The sequence below is a fragment of the Salmo trutta genome, chromosome 18 (genome assembly GCF_901001165.1).
Source record: "Salmo trutta chromosome 18, fSalTru1.1, whole genome shotgun sequence".
In the NCBI taxonomy this organism is placed as follows: domain Eukaryota; kingdom Metazoa; phylum Chordata; class Actinopteri; order Salmoniformes; family Salmonidae; genus Salmo; species Salmo trutta.
Genome location: NC_042974.1, coordinates 30149259 through 30164627, shown reverse-complemented (window position 1 = coordinate 30164627; position 15369 = coordinate 30149259). Strand labels below are relative to the sequence as shown.

At 45.5% G+C, this 15369-nt stretch overlaps 1 protein-coding gene across 15 annotated transcripts in view; it reads right to left on the bottom strand.

The window, feature by feature from the left end:
* LOC115153168 (baculoviral IAP repeat-containing protein 6) overlaps positions 1-15369 on the bottom strand; it is a 144957-nt gene that overhangs the window by 11796 nt on the left and 117792 nt on the right. For all 15 annotated transcript variants that reach the window (XM_029698294.1, XM_029698297.1, XM_029698292.1 and 12 more), the window contains 4 exons: positions 14909-15126; positions 8553-8714; positions 7883-7960; positions 5301-5489 (listed from right to left, as the gene is read on the bottom strand). In XM_029698294.1, coding sequence (XP_029554154.1) covers positions 5301-5489; positions 7883-7960; positions 8553-8714; positions 14909-15126 — 647 coding nt within the window. The remainder of the gene's footprint in view (positions 1-5300; positions 5490-7882; positions 7961-8552; positions 8715-14908; positions 15127-15369) is intronic.

The following is a 15369-nucleotide window of genomic DNA, read 5'->3' as shown; positions in this document are numbered from 1 at the left end:
GGTGAACACTATGCATGTATTGTATTGCTTTCACCTTTCCAATCAATGAAATCTTACCAAATTAGGAGTGCATATACGATAAGTTAATTGCTAATTTGCTGCTAATACGCACCTATCCACAATGACTTCATGGCTAATTAGCTGTATTATATTCAGCGTCATTTAAAGTACGTGTATGACAATCTATACTGAACAAAAATAGAAACACAACATGTAAAATGTTGGTACCATATTTCATCAGCTGAAAAAAACAATCCCATAAACTTTCCATACACACAAAAAGTTTTTCTCTAAAATGTTGTGCACAAATTTGTTTACATCCCTGTTAGTGAGCATTCCACCTTTGCCAAGATAACCCATCTATCTACCTGTCAGGTGCGGCATATCAAGAAGCTGATTAAACAGGATGATCACTACACAGGTGAACCTTATGCTGGGGACAATAAAAGGCCACTTTAAAATGTAAAGTTTTTTTATACAACACAATGCCACAGATGTCTCAAGTTTTGTGGGAGCGTGCAATTGGCATGCTGACCGCGACAATGTCCACCAGAGCGGTTGCCAGAGAATTGAATGTTCATTTCTCTACCACAAGCCTCCTCCAACGTCGTTTTAGAGAATTTGGCAGTATGTCCAGCTGGCCTCAACTGCAGACCACGTATATATTTTTGCTCAGTATATAAGCATTAGAAGAACTCAAATCTGCTCCATAGTCAACTGCTAGGGAGGTGGTCTCAAGCCTAGTCTCAAACCCCCCTCCCCGTTCATTCTAGGTGAGCATATACTGGGAGTAATTCATTTGCCGGTAATGATGATTTATTGTTGCAATAGTATCAAAGTGATCTGTTGTATTCGGAGTTGCAGTCACACGCCTAAGCGCCATTGGGAGAGGGAGTGCGTGTGTGTGACTACAGCTGGGACTGAGGCGGGGGTGGGCACAGCAGAGGGGAATGATGGCCTCCTTTCCCAAATGGGCAAAGGCGGCACGGCAGATTGCATGGCTTGGCCTCTGGATGGAAAAACAGCTCAGGTTTATTTACGCTGACCTCAACACAACGGGTCCAGCGGTGTGTTTGTGTTCATGTCAGCATTGTCAATCATCGCCCCGGACACCGCGTCATCCTGACAGAGACGAGGAGATGCTCAGTGGCACGCCTGTAGAATCCCTCCCTCCCTGTTGCCAAAGACAAGGTCCTACTCAGTCACACAGATCCTGGTGACTAAACAGTGACATTTTAAAAGCCCCCATCGTCACTTTTGACTGACACTTCCCATCTGCAGAGGCAAGCAGTCGCTGCCACAGAATTGGGCCATGGGAGGGAAGGAGGGAGATTAGGGCAATGATCAATTTCCTTCCCAGCGTAGCCATGGAAACCCCGGTGGCTGTGGCACATCGCTCCTCCACTCTTGGCTTTCCCTGCTCCGTGTGTGTGTCCAAAACCAGGCAAGCTTTCTCTCCCCATCTCTCAGTCACGAAACCCAACACAGGAGTCTTATCTCTCCTCCAGCTAGACTACAGAGCAGTATTCTCAACCAGGCTGTGCTGGGTTAGCAAGTTACACAGGGAGAGGAGAGGAGTCAACGCCCCAGCCTCGATAGGTCCCACTGGGCAGAGGTGTCTTGTTAAAACCCATCAATAATGCACCGTAATGGAGTGTGCTCAACACAATGACTAATTTCCTTGACAGGGTGTGCGAGCTGCACTCTCTCTGTGCGTGTGTGTGTGCGCGCGTGTGTGTGTGTGCGGTCCCGCCACAGATGCATCCTCCTCTTGTTTACATGATAAATGAACACGCAAGGTAGCTAGCTCCATCTGCTCTGGAAGGTCCTTGAACCGTGAATCAATCACACTGTATGATACACCTGGTCAGGGCTGGCAGAGGTCAGGACAAGAACGCGCTCCTCTCTTAATGGTTTCCCTGACTTACCCCGTTTCATGACCACACAGCCCCACAGTGGAAGTGTCATAATAGCCATAAAATCAGGCGGTCAAACAGGGAAATGGTTCCAGTTGGTTTTCATTTTCCCCATAGGGGATTTTAGAATATGGGCTGTGTTTTATGTAGGCTTACCCTGGTGATTTGATACCATGTAAATCTCTCTCGGACAACATTCATTTAATCATTATATATTCGGCTGCATTTACTCAGTTCCGAAAGTGATAATTAGCATCAAAGTAGACATCATGCAAGACTATAAATCCCTGCAAGTTCCTGCACATCTCTAGCTGACACCTTTAACAGGTAGTGTCAATAAAAAAACCTTTCAGGAGACAGTTCACAGAATTGTGAATTTAATGAAATTTAGCCAATTTATTCATTACTAAATGTAGCTAACATTATATAGTTAATCCAGAGATTCTTACCTTTGCCGCCATTCGGCAATCTCGTCCAGGTCATGGCATATGTAGTTCTTCATGATAGCCACATTAGCGTATTATTTAAATCGAGCCGAATATATTGATGTCACCTTGTCCAAGAGAGATTTACAGGGTTATGAAAAGGTCACGCCAGGGTAAGCTAAAACACAGCCCTTATTTTAAGTGTTTCTAAAATCACCTACGGGAAAAAAGAACGGTGGAAAATGATTGGAAACCTTTGTTTGACCACTAGGTTTTAAGGGTATTATGACTTGTACTGTGGTACTCTTGCCACACAACAGTGGATAGCCCTGTGGTAATGAGCTCCATCCCTGTGTGGCCTGACAGGGGTGTCGGTCTCGCTAAGCTCCTGAGGAGAGAAAACGCTAGTTTCCTGAGATTTGAAGGGGTGGGTTTTGGATGTCACCCACAGCACTGCCTCCACCTAATAACCCACTCACACTAGATCCGGCTGTGCGTGGACACCCCTCGGCTCTCACACTCACTGGGAACTATATTTCAGCGGCCGACCTGTTGTTCCTAACACCACCTGACAATCTCCTGCTGCATTATTCAAGGTTGCTTCTTATTCTCCATCTCAGACTATAAATAGGGCATAAAAACTTTGGAAATCTCACGCATAATCCCCCGGCCCCAAAAATAAAATGTCTGTGGTGTCACCGCTTTCACGGTTCACATGAGATCGGAAAGAGACCACGCTGAGCTTGCGGCGCCATCAAAACGGAGACGATAGTACTGTATGTGTGTGTGCCACAACTGTACTTCCTACAAAGGCAAAGTAAGTCAAAAAATGTAACTGCAAAATCTGACAGAAAGTAATTTCTGGTACGTCATGATGTTTTCTGAACGACTGGCTTCTTTTTGTGTCAAGAAACAAAATGTCACATTAATCAGATAATATACCTGGCCATTACAACAGATCAAAGACTTGACTAAATTTATAGTTTCTGCATTTCGCCTGTGTAGGGCAGTATAGCTCGCCAATGTTTGCAGAAAGTATTTCCGTCTGTCTCCGCCATGGGCTTAGACAGGAAAAGGGAAACTCAGGAGTGTCACATGAGCCTAATTGAATTTTAGGAGGGCACTTGGGCAGTATTGTAGAGGCATGCTGGTTTTCCCAGGTCCCATGGTCCATTTCATATTGAGCCACTGATGTCAGAACCCTGTTTTATTACAAAGGCTGCTACCATGCTACAGCTGATGATTTTCACCCTGGGACGCGAAAAAGAAAAACGCCACCCTTCTAACACAGAGCATGGAATACTACTGGGAGCTGGTGACACGAGTTTGGCTGTGTGCCCAGGAACACACAGACAATGTACTCCAACAGTACCTCTACCTCAATAGACCAACTTAAACATGGAGACCAATTGTCTTTAACTATTCCCCAAACTATACATCTGATTCTTCTCTGTCAATGTATTCCCCTGGTTTGATGCATTTCTCTAGGTAATTCCGTAAATCTATTTTTCGGGGGAGACGGGTATGGTTCTATATCTATAAAATGGGGTAACACGGACTAGCCCCCATAATATTTCAGTCTGGCTTCCCTCCCGGTCTCTCTATACAAATGACAGAAAGGACATGGCGGTGCTGTCCAAAAGTCCACATCCCCACTCTGTCTCCCAGCCTGGCCAGCTAACAGGGCTAATCACCAGCGTCTGACGGCCTGCTAAATGATGTCTAGTTGAAGGAAAACATTGGTCCGGAGGCTCAGGTTGAGACCCACAGACAGACGTCCTCTCTTTTCTGATTGCAGGTAGAGAGAGACCGGAAAATACATTACTGTTTGGCAAAGCGGAGGTTGCTTGGCAGAGTAGCAAGCATCTGGGATCTTAATTTAATTCCGTGTCTTCATCCAGGACTACATTAGCAGAATCCAATATTTTAATCGATGTTGGCTGTGTGCGCGCGTGCACACACACAGGTGAACAACAAAGCAAAGCCAATGACAATGGCATTATGAAGAAGTTATTTGTTGCTGTGTCATGAAGCTCCCATGAGCTACAGTGTGACAGACAGAGATAGAAGCAACAGAGTGAGTGGAATATCGGAGGCTGACTTCTACCTGTTCGCAGGGTGAGTGATTCCATATAGCGCGTTAGGAGCCAAACTGGAGCGGTGTTTATCTGTCTGTGGTCCCTTAGTTCCCGCCATCAGACAGCAGCACCCACACAGGGGCTTATGAGGCGCTGACACCCGCCTCCCCAGCCTGGAGGAATTCATTAGAAACACCTCTCTCTCCTCTCTTTTTCTACTGCTCTCTACCTCCCGACCTCCCTCTGTTTCACTCTTTCCCGCCTCCCCCGCACCATCTCCCATTCCTCTCTGCCTCCCTCTGCTTCACTCTGTCCCTCCATCTTCCCATTCCTCTCTCTACCTCCCAAACTCCCTCTGCTTCACTCTTTCCCTAGACCCCGGCCCTCTTCCCCTCCCAACCTCCCTATGCTTCTCACTACCACCCCGCCCTCTCGTTCTACGCACCATCTTCCCCTCCCTCCCCCTTCTCTCTAAGCAGAGCTGGTGACTGATCGCTATCTGCCACGCTATCAGCCTGCAAGGCCCGTGTCAAGGACAGGAGGAAATTAAAAACAAGCGATATTATCTACCTGGAAAATAGAAAACAGTGAATTTATTATCTGCCACTGTCCTAATATCGTCCCAAAGGAGACAATTTCTTGTCCTTAATCTGCCGGGTTCTTTTTTTGTGCAGAGGCTGGTTGTTACTGTAACAGGGGAGCATGGTGAGCGTAATGCTTTATCATTACAAAGAAAGATACTACAGTAGAATTGAGAGCCGTTAAACACTGGCGTGGGCCAGGTTAAGGTGTCAGGAAAGCTGCGGGGTAGCCTAACTGTATGTACGAAAGGGTGAGCCACTGTAGAATGTCATTGGGGGGGGAGAGATTTAACCTCTCACCTCTTTGAAGCAAGGCGAGGGGTTGCGTAACTGCTCCAGCATGGCCCACTTGACGGAGGCCTGACGGATGTTTCCGTCGTACTCGCGGGAGCTCTGCGTGCCGCTGGGGGTTCCGCGTGAACGCTCGTAGCCCGGCTCGTTGAAGTAGGGCTCCGACACCAGGATCAGAGACTGCACCGATACCAGCACCTGTAGAGAGGGGGAGGAGAGAGATTAATGGAATATTTTTTATCATTACAAAATACACATACAGCCACTTGTGGGGAGGTTACCGAAGAGGGTTGTGTGGGGAGAAAGAGAGAGGATGGGGAGCAAGAGCGATAAGAGAGCAAGAAAAGTTGGAGGAGACAAAAGCAAGGGGATAGGTGAGAACATTGCAGAGACCACAATGAGCAACGCAGCAGAATGCATGGGGGACACTAAGGGAACGTCAGACAAAAGCATGATTTTTCACCCTCCTTCAATATATCTTTATTAACAATTCAATTAATACCCTGGGCTGTCTCAAGGAGACTGGGTACACGGCTCGCTCCATCACACCGCCAAGCATATATTAACCCACAGAGCCAGACACTAGCTGGACGGCTGCCTGCCCGTCTGCCAGGCCAAGCTGGACAACACTCTACGTTGTACCCTGATGGTCAAGTAGCTGTCAGCCTAACAATAGATGTAGATTACCCCAATCCTTACCTCAACCATCAGTGGGGATGAAGAAATTGATACTGTATGACTGCCAAGGGACACTGTCTACTAACTCTGACCCTGGTGCCCTTTCTACACGCTACTAGCCCCCACCCTTCCCCAACCTGCTCACCGCAACTAGATATCAGGACCATTATCAGGGCCGGCTGATTTTGACTTGATTCCACCATGTCGCCATTCAGCCTGCTATTTCCATTATTGATCTGGCAGACACCAACTAGAATGATAATCAATAGAGACATCTCTATGAACTCTCCAACCCTGAAAATGAGGGAATTAGAAAAGGGAACCATTTCTAAAGGACTCTAGCTAGGCTTGTTGCCAGATCAATATCCACAGAAAATGACAAATATCTTCATTTCTTTTTTTTACAGCTTTTCTGCTCCATATACACTACCGTTCAAAAGTTTGTGGTCACTTAAATGTCCTTGTTTTTTAAAGAAAAGCACATTTTTTGTCCATTAAATGAACATCAAAATGATCAGAAATACAGTGTAGACATCGTTAATGTTGTAATTGACTATTGTAGCTGGAAATGGCTGTTTTTATGGAATATCTACATAGGCGTACAGAGGCCCATTATCAGCAACCATCACTCCTGTGTTCCAATGGCACGTTGTGTTAGCTAATCCAAGTTCATCATTTTAAAAGGCTAATTGATCATTAGAAAACCCTTTTGCAATTATGTTAGCACAGCTGAAAACTGTTATGATTAAAGAAGCAATAAAACTGGCCTTCTTTAGACTAGTTGAGTATCAGCATTTGTGGGTTCGATTACAGGCTCAAAATGGTCAGAAACAAAGACCTTTCTTCTGAAACTTGTTCTGAGAAATGAAGGCTATTCCATGCGAGAAATTGCCGGGAAACTGAAGATCTGGTACAACGCTGTGTACTACTACCTTCACAGAACAGCGCAAACTGGCTCATACCATAATAGAAAGAGGAGTGGGAGGCCCCAGTGTACAACTGAGCAAGAGGACAAGTACATTAGTGTCTAGTTTGAGAAACAGACGTCTCACAAGTCCTCAACTGGCAGCTTCATTAAATAGTACCCGCAAAACACCAGTCTCAACGTCAACAGTGAAGAGGCGACTCCGGGATGCTGGCCTTCTAGGCAGAGTTCCTCTGTCCAGTGTGTGTTCTTTTGCCCATCTTTAATATTTTATTTTTTATTGGCCAGTCTGAGAAATGGCTTTTTCTTTGCAATTCTGCCTAGAAGGCCAGCATCCCGGAGTCGCCTCTTCACTGTTGACGTTGAGACTGGTGTTTTGCGGGTACTTTTGTCCATTCCGACCCAAGGGTTGTTGCTCTAATGACATCATATTCCATATACAGTGTACTACTTCAGACAATCATGTCACCCCATTTTGCATATAGAGCAAGTGCACTACTAGTGATAGGGTGTTGAGATGGCATTGCCTCGGGCTCCCAAGTGGTGCAGCGGTCTAAGGCACTGCTTTTCAGTGCTAGAGGCGTCACTACAGACTCTGGTTCAATTCCAGGCTGTAACACAACCGGCCGTGATTGGTAGTCCCATAGGGAGGCGCACAATTGGCCCAGCGTCATCCGGGGTAGGCCGTCATTGTAAATAAGAATTTGTTCTTAACTGACTTGCCTAGTTAAATAATGGTTAAATAAATGTAAAAAACAACACACACACCAACATAAACTCTTAATGGCTGTACAGTATGGAGGATCCTTCACGGCATCTGTCAAAACAGTCACCTACTAATACACACCCTGTGGTCACAGACACAGGCTGATGATCAAACATCACCAGCGACTGATGGAGATGGACTTGGGTTTTGACGGCAGAAACAAACAAACACAGACCCACGAAAGGGTGGTGGAGGTATAAGTCCAGTGGATTTGTGTCTCACCTGTAAAAAGCTAGAGGTCTGAGGGTTCCATTTCTCCTCTGGTCTCCCATGCCAGGTGTTGAGGATACTTAAACACACCTGGAGAAGACAGAAACAGATCAAGGGTTGAAGACAAGAGACTGACGGTCAGGTAAAGATCCCTCCCTCCTACCCATCCACCCCTCATTCCGAGGGAAAGCTGAGAAGCAGTTTGCCCGGGCCTCCTCACCAGAGTGCTACCTCTGCTGTAGAAAGCACACAGTAATTCTTAGAGCAGCTGTCTCCTTCCATTATGAAAATAGATGTTCCTTGTCAGAGCCTTCCTAATGAGGAAGAACAGATGAGGCAGGCTCCAGCACCTTCACGGTTTTTCACCGGGGGAGGGGGAATAGTGAGCTTCTTTTTCATTTTGGCAACATACCGAAAATAACTATTGTGAAGGGAAGGCTACTCAAATCAAGCGCTCTCTCTCTCTCCACTCCAAGCTGTGAGGTTAACAGATTGATGGTGCCACAGAGGGATCACTCTGGACAGACTGGTGCTGAATATACACTCAAATTTGACATCTTTTTGTGGAAAGCCAAAAGTTGAACGAACCACAACCCCAACATTTAAACTGTTGATTAAAAGCTAGGCAGTTGACCCAACTCCTCCCCAACCCCCTAACCCTGAGTAACTATATGTGACTCACTTTCCCGTCGTTGTAGAGGTTTGGGTTAAAGCGCACGCTGTGTCCCCCGGTGGTCTCCAGGTTGACCAGGGGCGGGGAGTTGGGGTAGTCCTGGGGGAAGTACACGTCAAACTCAAAGCAGCCGTTGGCGTACGGCGTGTCTGCCGGCCCAGTGATGAGAACCTGCAACACACAGACCACAAGGGGTTAATGACAATTCACTACCCCCCTTTTTCTTCAACACCCCCATTACCACTAGATGTGGCTGACACAAAAGGACAGCATTTTGTGTCTAAATATCTCATGGCTATTATAGAAATACAATTCATTTCCACACTAAAATGAGATTAGCTAATCAATCAAGGAGACCACAGGAAGTGAAAAATAAAAGAAACTGCAGACAGACAGGCTTGGGAAGATCCCAAAAAGGATCAAATAAGAGAAAAGGGATCTTGGTAATTCTGCAGGAATACACTTGTGCTTTCAGTGACCAGGAACTAAAGACCTTTTGTCTGTATAAGTGGGTCGGTCTGATCGATACAGGGGAAAACCTTGTGGGGAGATAGCCCCCGCACTCCCCCTCTGCTCTGTTCTTTGCTCACATGCACTGAGTAGCGGGTTATTAGCTAGTCACAGGTATTCAGGCTCAAGGATGGCATGCCCGAATGGGGGGGCTGTGATTTACCGCATTAGCCGCTCGCAGAAGGCCCTGACAGCGGAGGGCTAATCTGATCTGAAACCCACTGCACCGAGACCTTGTTTCAAGAGCATTTGGCTCTGGCTTTTTAAAACAAAAAACCCTTTCAGAGTTTCTGTGGGGGCCAAGCTCAGAGAGACACTATCTAGACCAAGGAGGAAGGGCCAGGGATGCAAACTGGTGAGGGTACCCAAAAAATGATACATGCACAGAAACACAGAACATCTGTGTAACCTGCTAGAAAATTGTAATGAGGTTGTCACAACACCAAGATTGTATTATTGATGTGATACCAGGCCAAGTCTCCCAATACTGAGTAGTATCGTGATACATTGGGGTTTGCCCCATCCCCACAGGACACCTGTTCCCATTTTGTATACTTTCTGCACAAAACCCTGACCCTGATATTCACACCTCTACTCAATAAAACACGTTGAATTTAACTTCACACTTCAGCGATTCCCTTAGGATTTTTTTTTATAGCAGCGGTGGCAAAGTTAGTGTGGGGGTGGCGGGGCGTGGTAGTGGCTGTGGCCAACGGAGCATTCTCCGACCGCAAATTGTAAAGGCCGCAGAGACAATTTAGCTGTTTTAATGCTAATTTCCTGCAATTATACACATTTTGCTATGGATTATGCAATGTTCTTATGCCATCTGAGTGACTCATAAAATCAAATGAGGGCCCCATGCCATTTTTGGAATTTTAGATTATCCCCTAGTCGTTAGTTCTCAAAGATGATCTCATTTAAAAATATACTGAAAACATTTTACCATCATATTTATTAGAATGGTGGCAACTATAAATTTAGTATAGGGGAAACTCTGCACTTTTTACTGTATAACAGAAAGGGCTACTGCAGAAAATAGCTGATTTACTCATGTCCAAAGGCCTACCAGTGATTGGGCAGGAGGAATGTAGTAAGGAACATAAATGCATAATGATGTGTATTTTCATTGTGTCAGTACAGGGAAACACACCAGGTTTATATGAAACCATCTTTACCCTACTCTTCAGACAACTTTACACACAGCCTACACACTCTCCCTCCCTCCCTCCCTCACACACACACTCTCCCTCCCTCCCTCACACACACACACACACTCTCTCTCCCTCACACACACACACTCTCCCTCCCTCACACACACACACTCTCCCTCACACACACACACACTCTCTCTCCCTCACACACACACACACTCTCTCCCTCACACACACACACTCTCCCTCACACACACACACACACACACACACACACACACACACACACACACACACACACACACCTTACTCCCTCCCACACACCAACAGCTTCATTGCATTTTGGTACACCAGAATTACATTAATTTCCAATGAAAACGCTGCGTTTGCCTTGCAGCATTGTGTTGCAGAGGCAGTTGCAGTGCGTTTGGTTCATACTAGAGGTCGACCGATTATGATTTTTCAACACCAATACCGATACTGATTATTGGAGGACCAAAAAAAGCCGCTACTGATTAAAATCGGCCGATTTTTATTTATTTATTTGTAATAATAACAATTACAACAATACTGAATGAAGACTTATTTTAACTTAATATATCAATAAAATCAATTGTGCCATGTAAGAAAGCTAACATTTAAGTGCCTTGCTCAGAACATTGGAACATATGAAAGCTGGTGGTTCCTTTTAACACGAGTCTTCAATATTCCCAGGTAAGAAGTTTTAGGTTGTAGTTATTATAGGACTATATCTCTCTATACCATTTGTATTTCATATACCTTTGACTATTGGATGTTCTTATAGGCACTTTAGTATTGCCAGTGTAACAGTATAGCTTCCGTCCCTCTCCTCGCCCCTACCTGGGCTCGAACCAGGAACACATCGACAACAGCCACCCTCGAAGCAGCGTTACCCATCCCTCCACAAAAGCCCCGGCCCTTACAGAGCAAGGGGAACAACTACTTTAAGTCTCAGAGAGAGTGACGTCACCGATTGAAACGCTATTAGCACGCACCCCGCTAACTAGCTAGCCATTTCACATCGGTTACACCAGCCTAATCTCGGGAGTTGATAGGCTTGAAGTCATAAACAGCTCAATGCTTGAAGCACAGCGAAGAGCTGCTGGCAAACGCACGAAAGTGCTGTTTGAATGAATGCTTACGAGCCTGGTGCTGCCTACCACCGCTCAGTCAGACTGCTCTATCAAATATCAAATCATAGACTTAATTATAACATAACACACAGAAATACGAGCCTTTGGTCATTAATATGGTCGAATACAGAAACTATCATTTTGAAAACAAAACGTTTATTCTTTCAGTGAAATACGGAACCGTTCCGTATTTTATCTAACGGGTGGCATCCCTAAGTCTAAATATTCCTGTTACATTGTACAGCCTTCAATGTTATGTCATAATTATGTACAATTCTGGCAAATTAATTACGGTCTTTGTTAGGAATAAATGGACTTCACACAGTTCGCAACAAGCCAGATGGCCCAAACTGCTGCATATACCCTGACTGCTTGCACGGAAAGCAGAGAAGTGACACAATTTCCCTAATTATAAGAAATTCATGTTAGCAGGCAATATTAACTAAATATGCAGGTTTAAAAATATATACTTGTGTATTGATTTTAAAGGCATTAATGTTTATGGTTGGGTACACATTGGTGCAACGACAGTGCTAAATCATCACCCGTTTGGCGAAGTAGGCTGTGATTCGATGAGAAATTAACAGGCACAGCATCGATTATATGCAACGCAGGACACGCTAGATAAACTAGTAATATCAACCATGTGTAGTTAACTAGTGATTATGTTAAGATTGATTGTTTTTTTATAAGGTAAGTTTAATGCTAGTGAGCAACTTACCTTGGCTTCTTGCTGCCCTCGCATAACAGGTAGTCAGCCTGCCACGCAGGCTCCTCGTGGAGTGCAATGTAAGGCAGGTGGTTAGAGCGTTGGACTCCCTGAGCTGACAAGGTAAAAATCTGTCGTTCTGCCCCTGAACAAGGCAGTTAACCCACCGTTCCTAGGCCGTCATTGAAAATAAGAATGTGTTCTTAACTGACTTGCCTAGTTAAATAAAAGGTGTTAAAAAAATATATATATATAAAAAAATATTTTTAAAAAATAAGAAAAATCGGTGTCCAAAAATACCGATTTCCGATTGTTATGAAAACTTGAAATAGGCCCTAATTAAATCGGCCATTCCGATTAATCGGTCAACCTCTAGTGCATACGTTGGATTTATCAAAGGTATGCGTCAAACTGTATGCGTAGACGGCTTGACAGAAATGTTGGCAGAAGGTGAATGTTGAACTTTTGTTCCATACATATCCAGATGATGCTGCGTACCATTTTGCGCAATGATGCTTTCGGTGTGATCGAAGCGTTACTCTCTCTCCCACTCTCTCCCTCCTTCACACACACACACACACACACACACACACACACACACACACACACACACACACACACACACACACACACACACACACTTACTCCCTCACACACTGCTCCCAAAAGTTAGACACCAAACAGAATTTAAAGGAAGAGCAGATGGATTTTTTCCCCTTCAGATTTAGCCTAGAATGAATTACATTGAGTAGGCATAAGCATCTCTTAGAGTATGTGGTATATCCCTTTTCTGTTTTTCCTGTGCAATCCAAATGTGTGCATAGCCAAGGGGTACCATGTTAGCTAGCTAGCCAGGTAACATGACTAAACAAGGTCGTTTGTTATCAAACCAAAAACCTACGGCCCACGAGTAGTTTAAAATGGCCCGCAACATGGTTTATAAAAGTAGGTCAATTGTGCGCCAATTTGTGATAGAATGGGGTTTGGCTAGAAACTCAAGGCTTTCAGTGAAGTTAAGGCGCAAGAATGACCGTCACTGTGCTCCGTTTTCCTCTGGCAGTGGCACTCCGAGGCTGAGCCACAGTGAAGCCTAGTCAGACTGGTCTGCTAGTCCTTACAGGCGAAATTAAAATATATCTACGTATCCATAACAAAACCCCATCACTGTCTGCACACTAAATAACATTTAAAAACCGATGGGAAATGGGCAGAGAGAACAGACGGAGAGAAGCAGCCGAGTAGGCTTATGGCTGGTTAGGGGGTGCGGCTGGCTGTACACAGCTGTCACATTGTGAGATCAAAACGGTGAATATCCTCTTTCATCCCTGAAGGGGGAGAGGGGGAGATCCTGGGAGTGTCCTGTGTTCTTGCATCAACAAACAAGGTGTCTGAGTGAAGTTTCAGGCAGGTTAGCTTTTCCAGCTGTAGAGGAGAGAATGGGGAGGGGAGGAGGGGGAGAGCTGGCCACGCTGCCAGCTGAAGAGAGCTGATGGAGGAGGAGGAGTAGAGGCAGAGAGAAGCAGGCAGCGTGGGTTTGGAACAAGACACAGAATAATAAAAAAAGAATAAAATAATCACTGATCCAGGGGAGGGAGGTAGAAAGATACGAGAAGACGTGTGACGGTAGAGGACGTGGACACACTAGGTAGATAGTTGGTGTATGTGAGAGAGGGAGAGAATGTGTGGGGAGGGTGAGAGTCAAACACCGACTGACTGACCCGTCTCAGCAGCGTCAGGTATGAGTAGCATGCCTATCCAAACCAGCAGAGCGCTCGCAAGATAGCTTGAGGGCACCAAGTGTCACTCAGGCGGTAAGTAGATTTCGAAATTAACATTCAGACCCAACACTTTTAGTGCACTTCCCAGAAAAGTAGGTGGGAAAACTGTAGCAAGTGGTTTTGCTAATAATGTCTACTACGATAGCTTGATGCTACCGCTCACGGTGAAAGAATGATAACACACTGTCTATGGCAGTATTTTTTATTTATTTAACCTTTTTAACTATGCCAGTAGGACAGGGGCTCTCTGGGGACACTTGAAATGAGGGGGGGGGGGCAACAACCCCAGATGGGTCACTCGATATCCACAATGTCCCACCACGTCCTCCAGCCTCTCAACTAGTGGCCCGTTCTTGTGCTGCTGAGGAAAAAGTTGTGTTCTTTGCAGAAACCTTAGCAGACGAGGGTTTTGACATTTACCAAATGAGACTTTGCCATTAATCAGAAAAGGGGTCAGGGCCATTTATTAAACGTCATTGATAAATGAGTAAGACTTTCAATGACGGCAGTTGCCGAATGGCCATTGGAACGCGAAGCCATAGGCTATCAAGACCAGAAGCAGAGTCCCCAACAGACCAAATCCGTTTCCCCACCCCCTGCTGCAACAACCGCAAGTAGAGCAAGTCCTGCGGTTTTAATGCCCCAGACGGCATCCATTTGACTGGAACAGTACTGGCAACACCCTGCTCACTTTCACAAGCATCATCATCATCATCATCAGCTGGCCATCATGCCCTGAGGGCATCTCTGAATCAGACAGATGGGCTCTCCGGTAAAGGCATTTCATAAACACATTGAATACCATTGAACAGATAACACTTCTATAGATGATTACGTAAAATGTGAGTGGCTAGTACTGTATGTATAAAATGGGGAGGGGGGGAATGATAGGCTAGGTGGATTGGGCTTGTAAAAGACATGCTGAAAGGTATGTACAATATCAAATCAAGTGGATTGATTACTGTAGGTGTAAGATAGTCCTAAGAGAATGGAATGCCTGACTGAGTATAAATGGTACAGCACAGAGGACCGTAGAGGACAGGGCAGTATACATCTGTACCTTCATGATGTCCAGTCGTTCTTCGTCACAGCGGACAAAGACGCTGGAGGAGGAGGAGAGGGGCAGCGAGGTGGAGAGCGTGACGGCCTCCTGTGCCAGGCGGCGGGCGCGGGCAGCGCTGTTGGCGTCGCTGGCGTTCTTCACCTGAGACATGTAGTGGTAGTTCACCTTGAACACCAGCTTCCCGTCATCGTCCTCCGAGACCATCTCAAAGGTGTCTGCCAGGGAGAGACCCAACACGGGTATTAATGTCGATCCCTACTGGGACTGCTGTAGAGAAGGTTTAAACACTTTCACATGGTTCACTCCACATCAAAGAATAAAAGGCATGAAACAAACACCCTGTTGGCATATCATGCAAATATCCTCCCACTTGGACGAACTAGTACGCATGTATCTGGCAGTAAATCTCTATTCAGTAATGACATGGCCCCTATGTCCTTTAATCATATTCCACACCG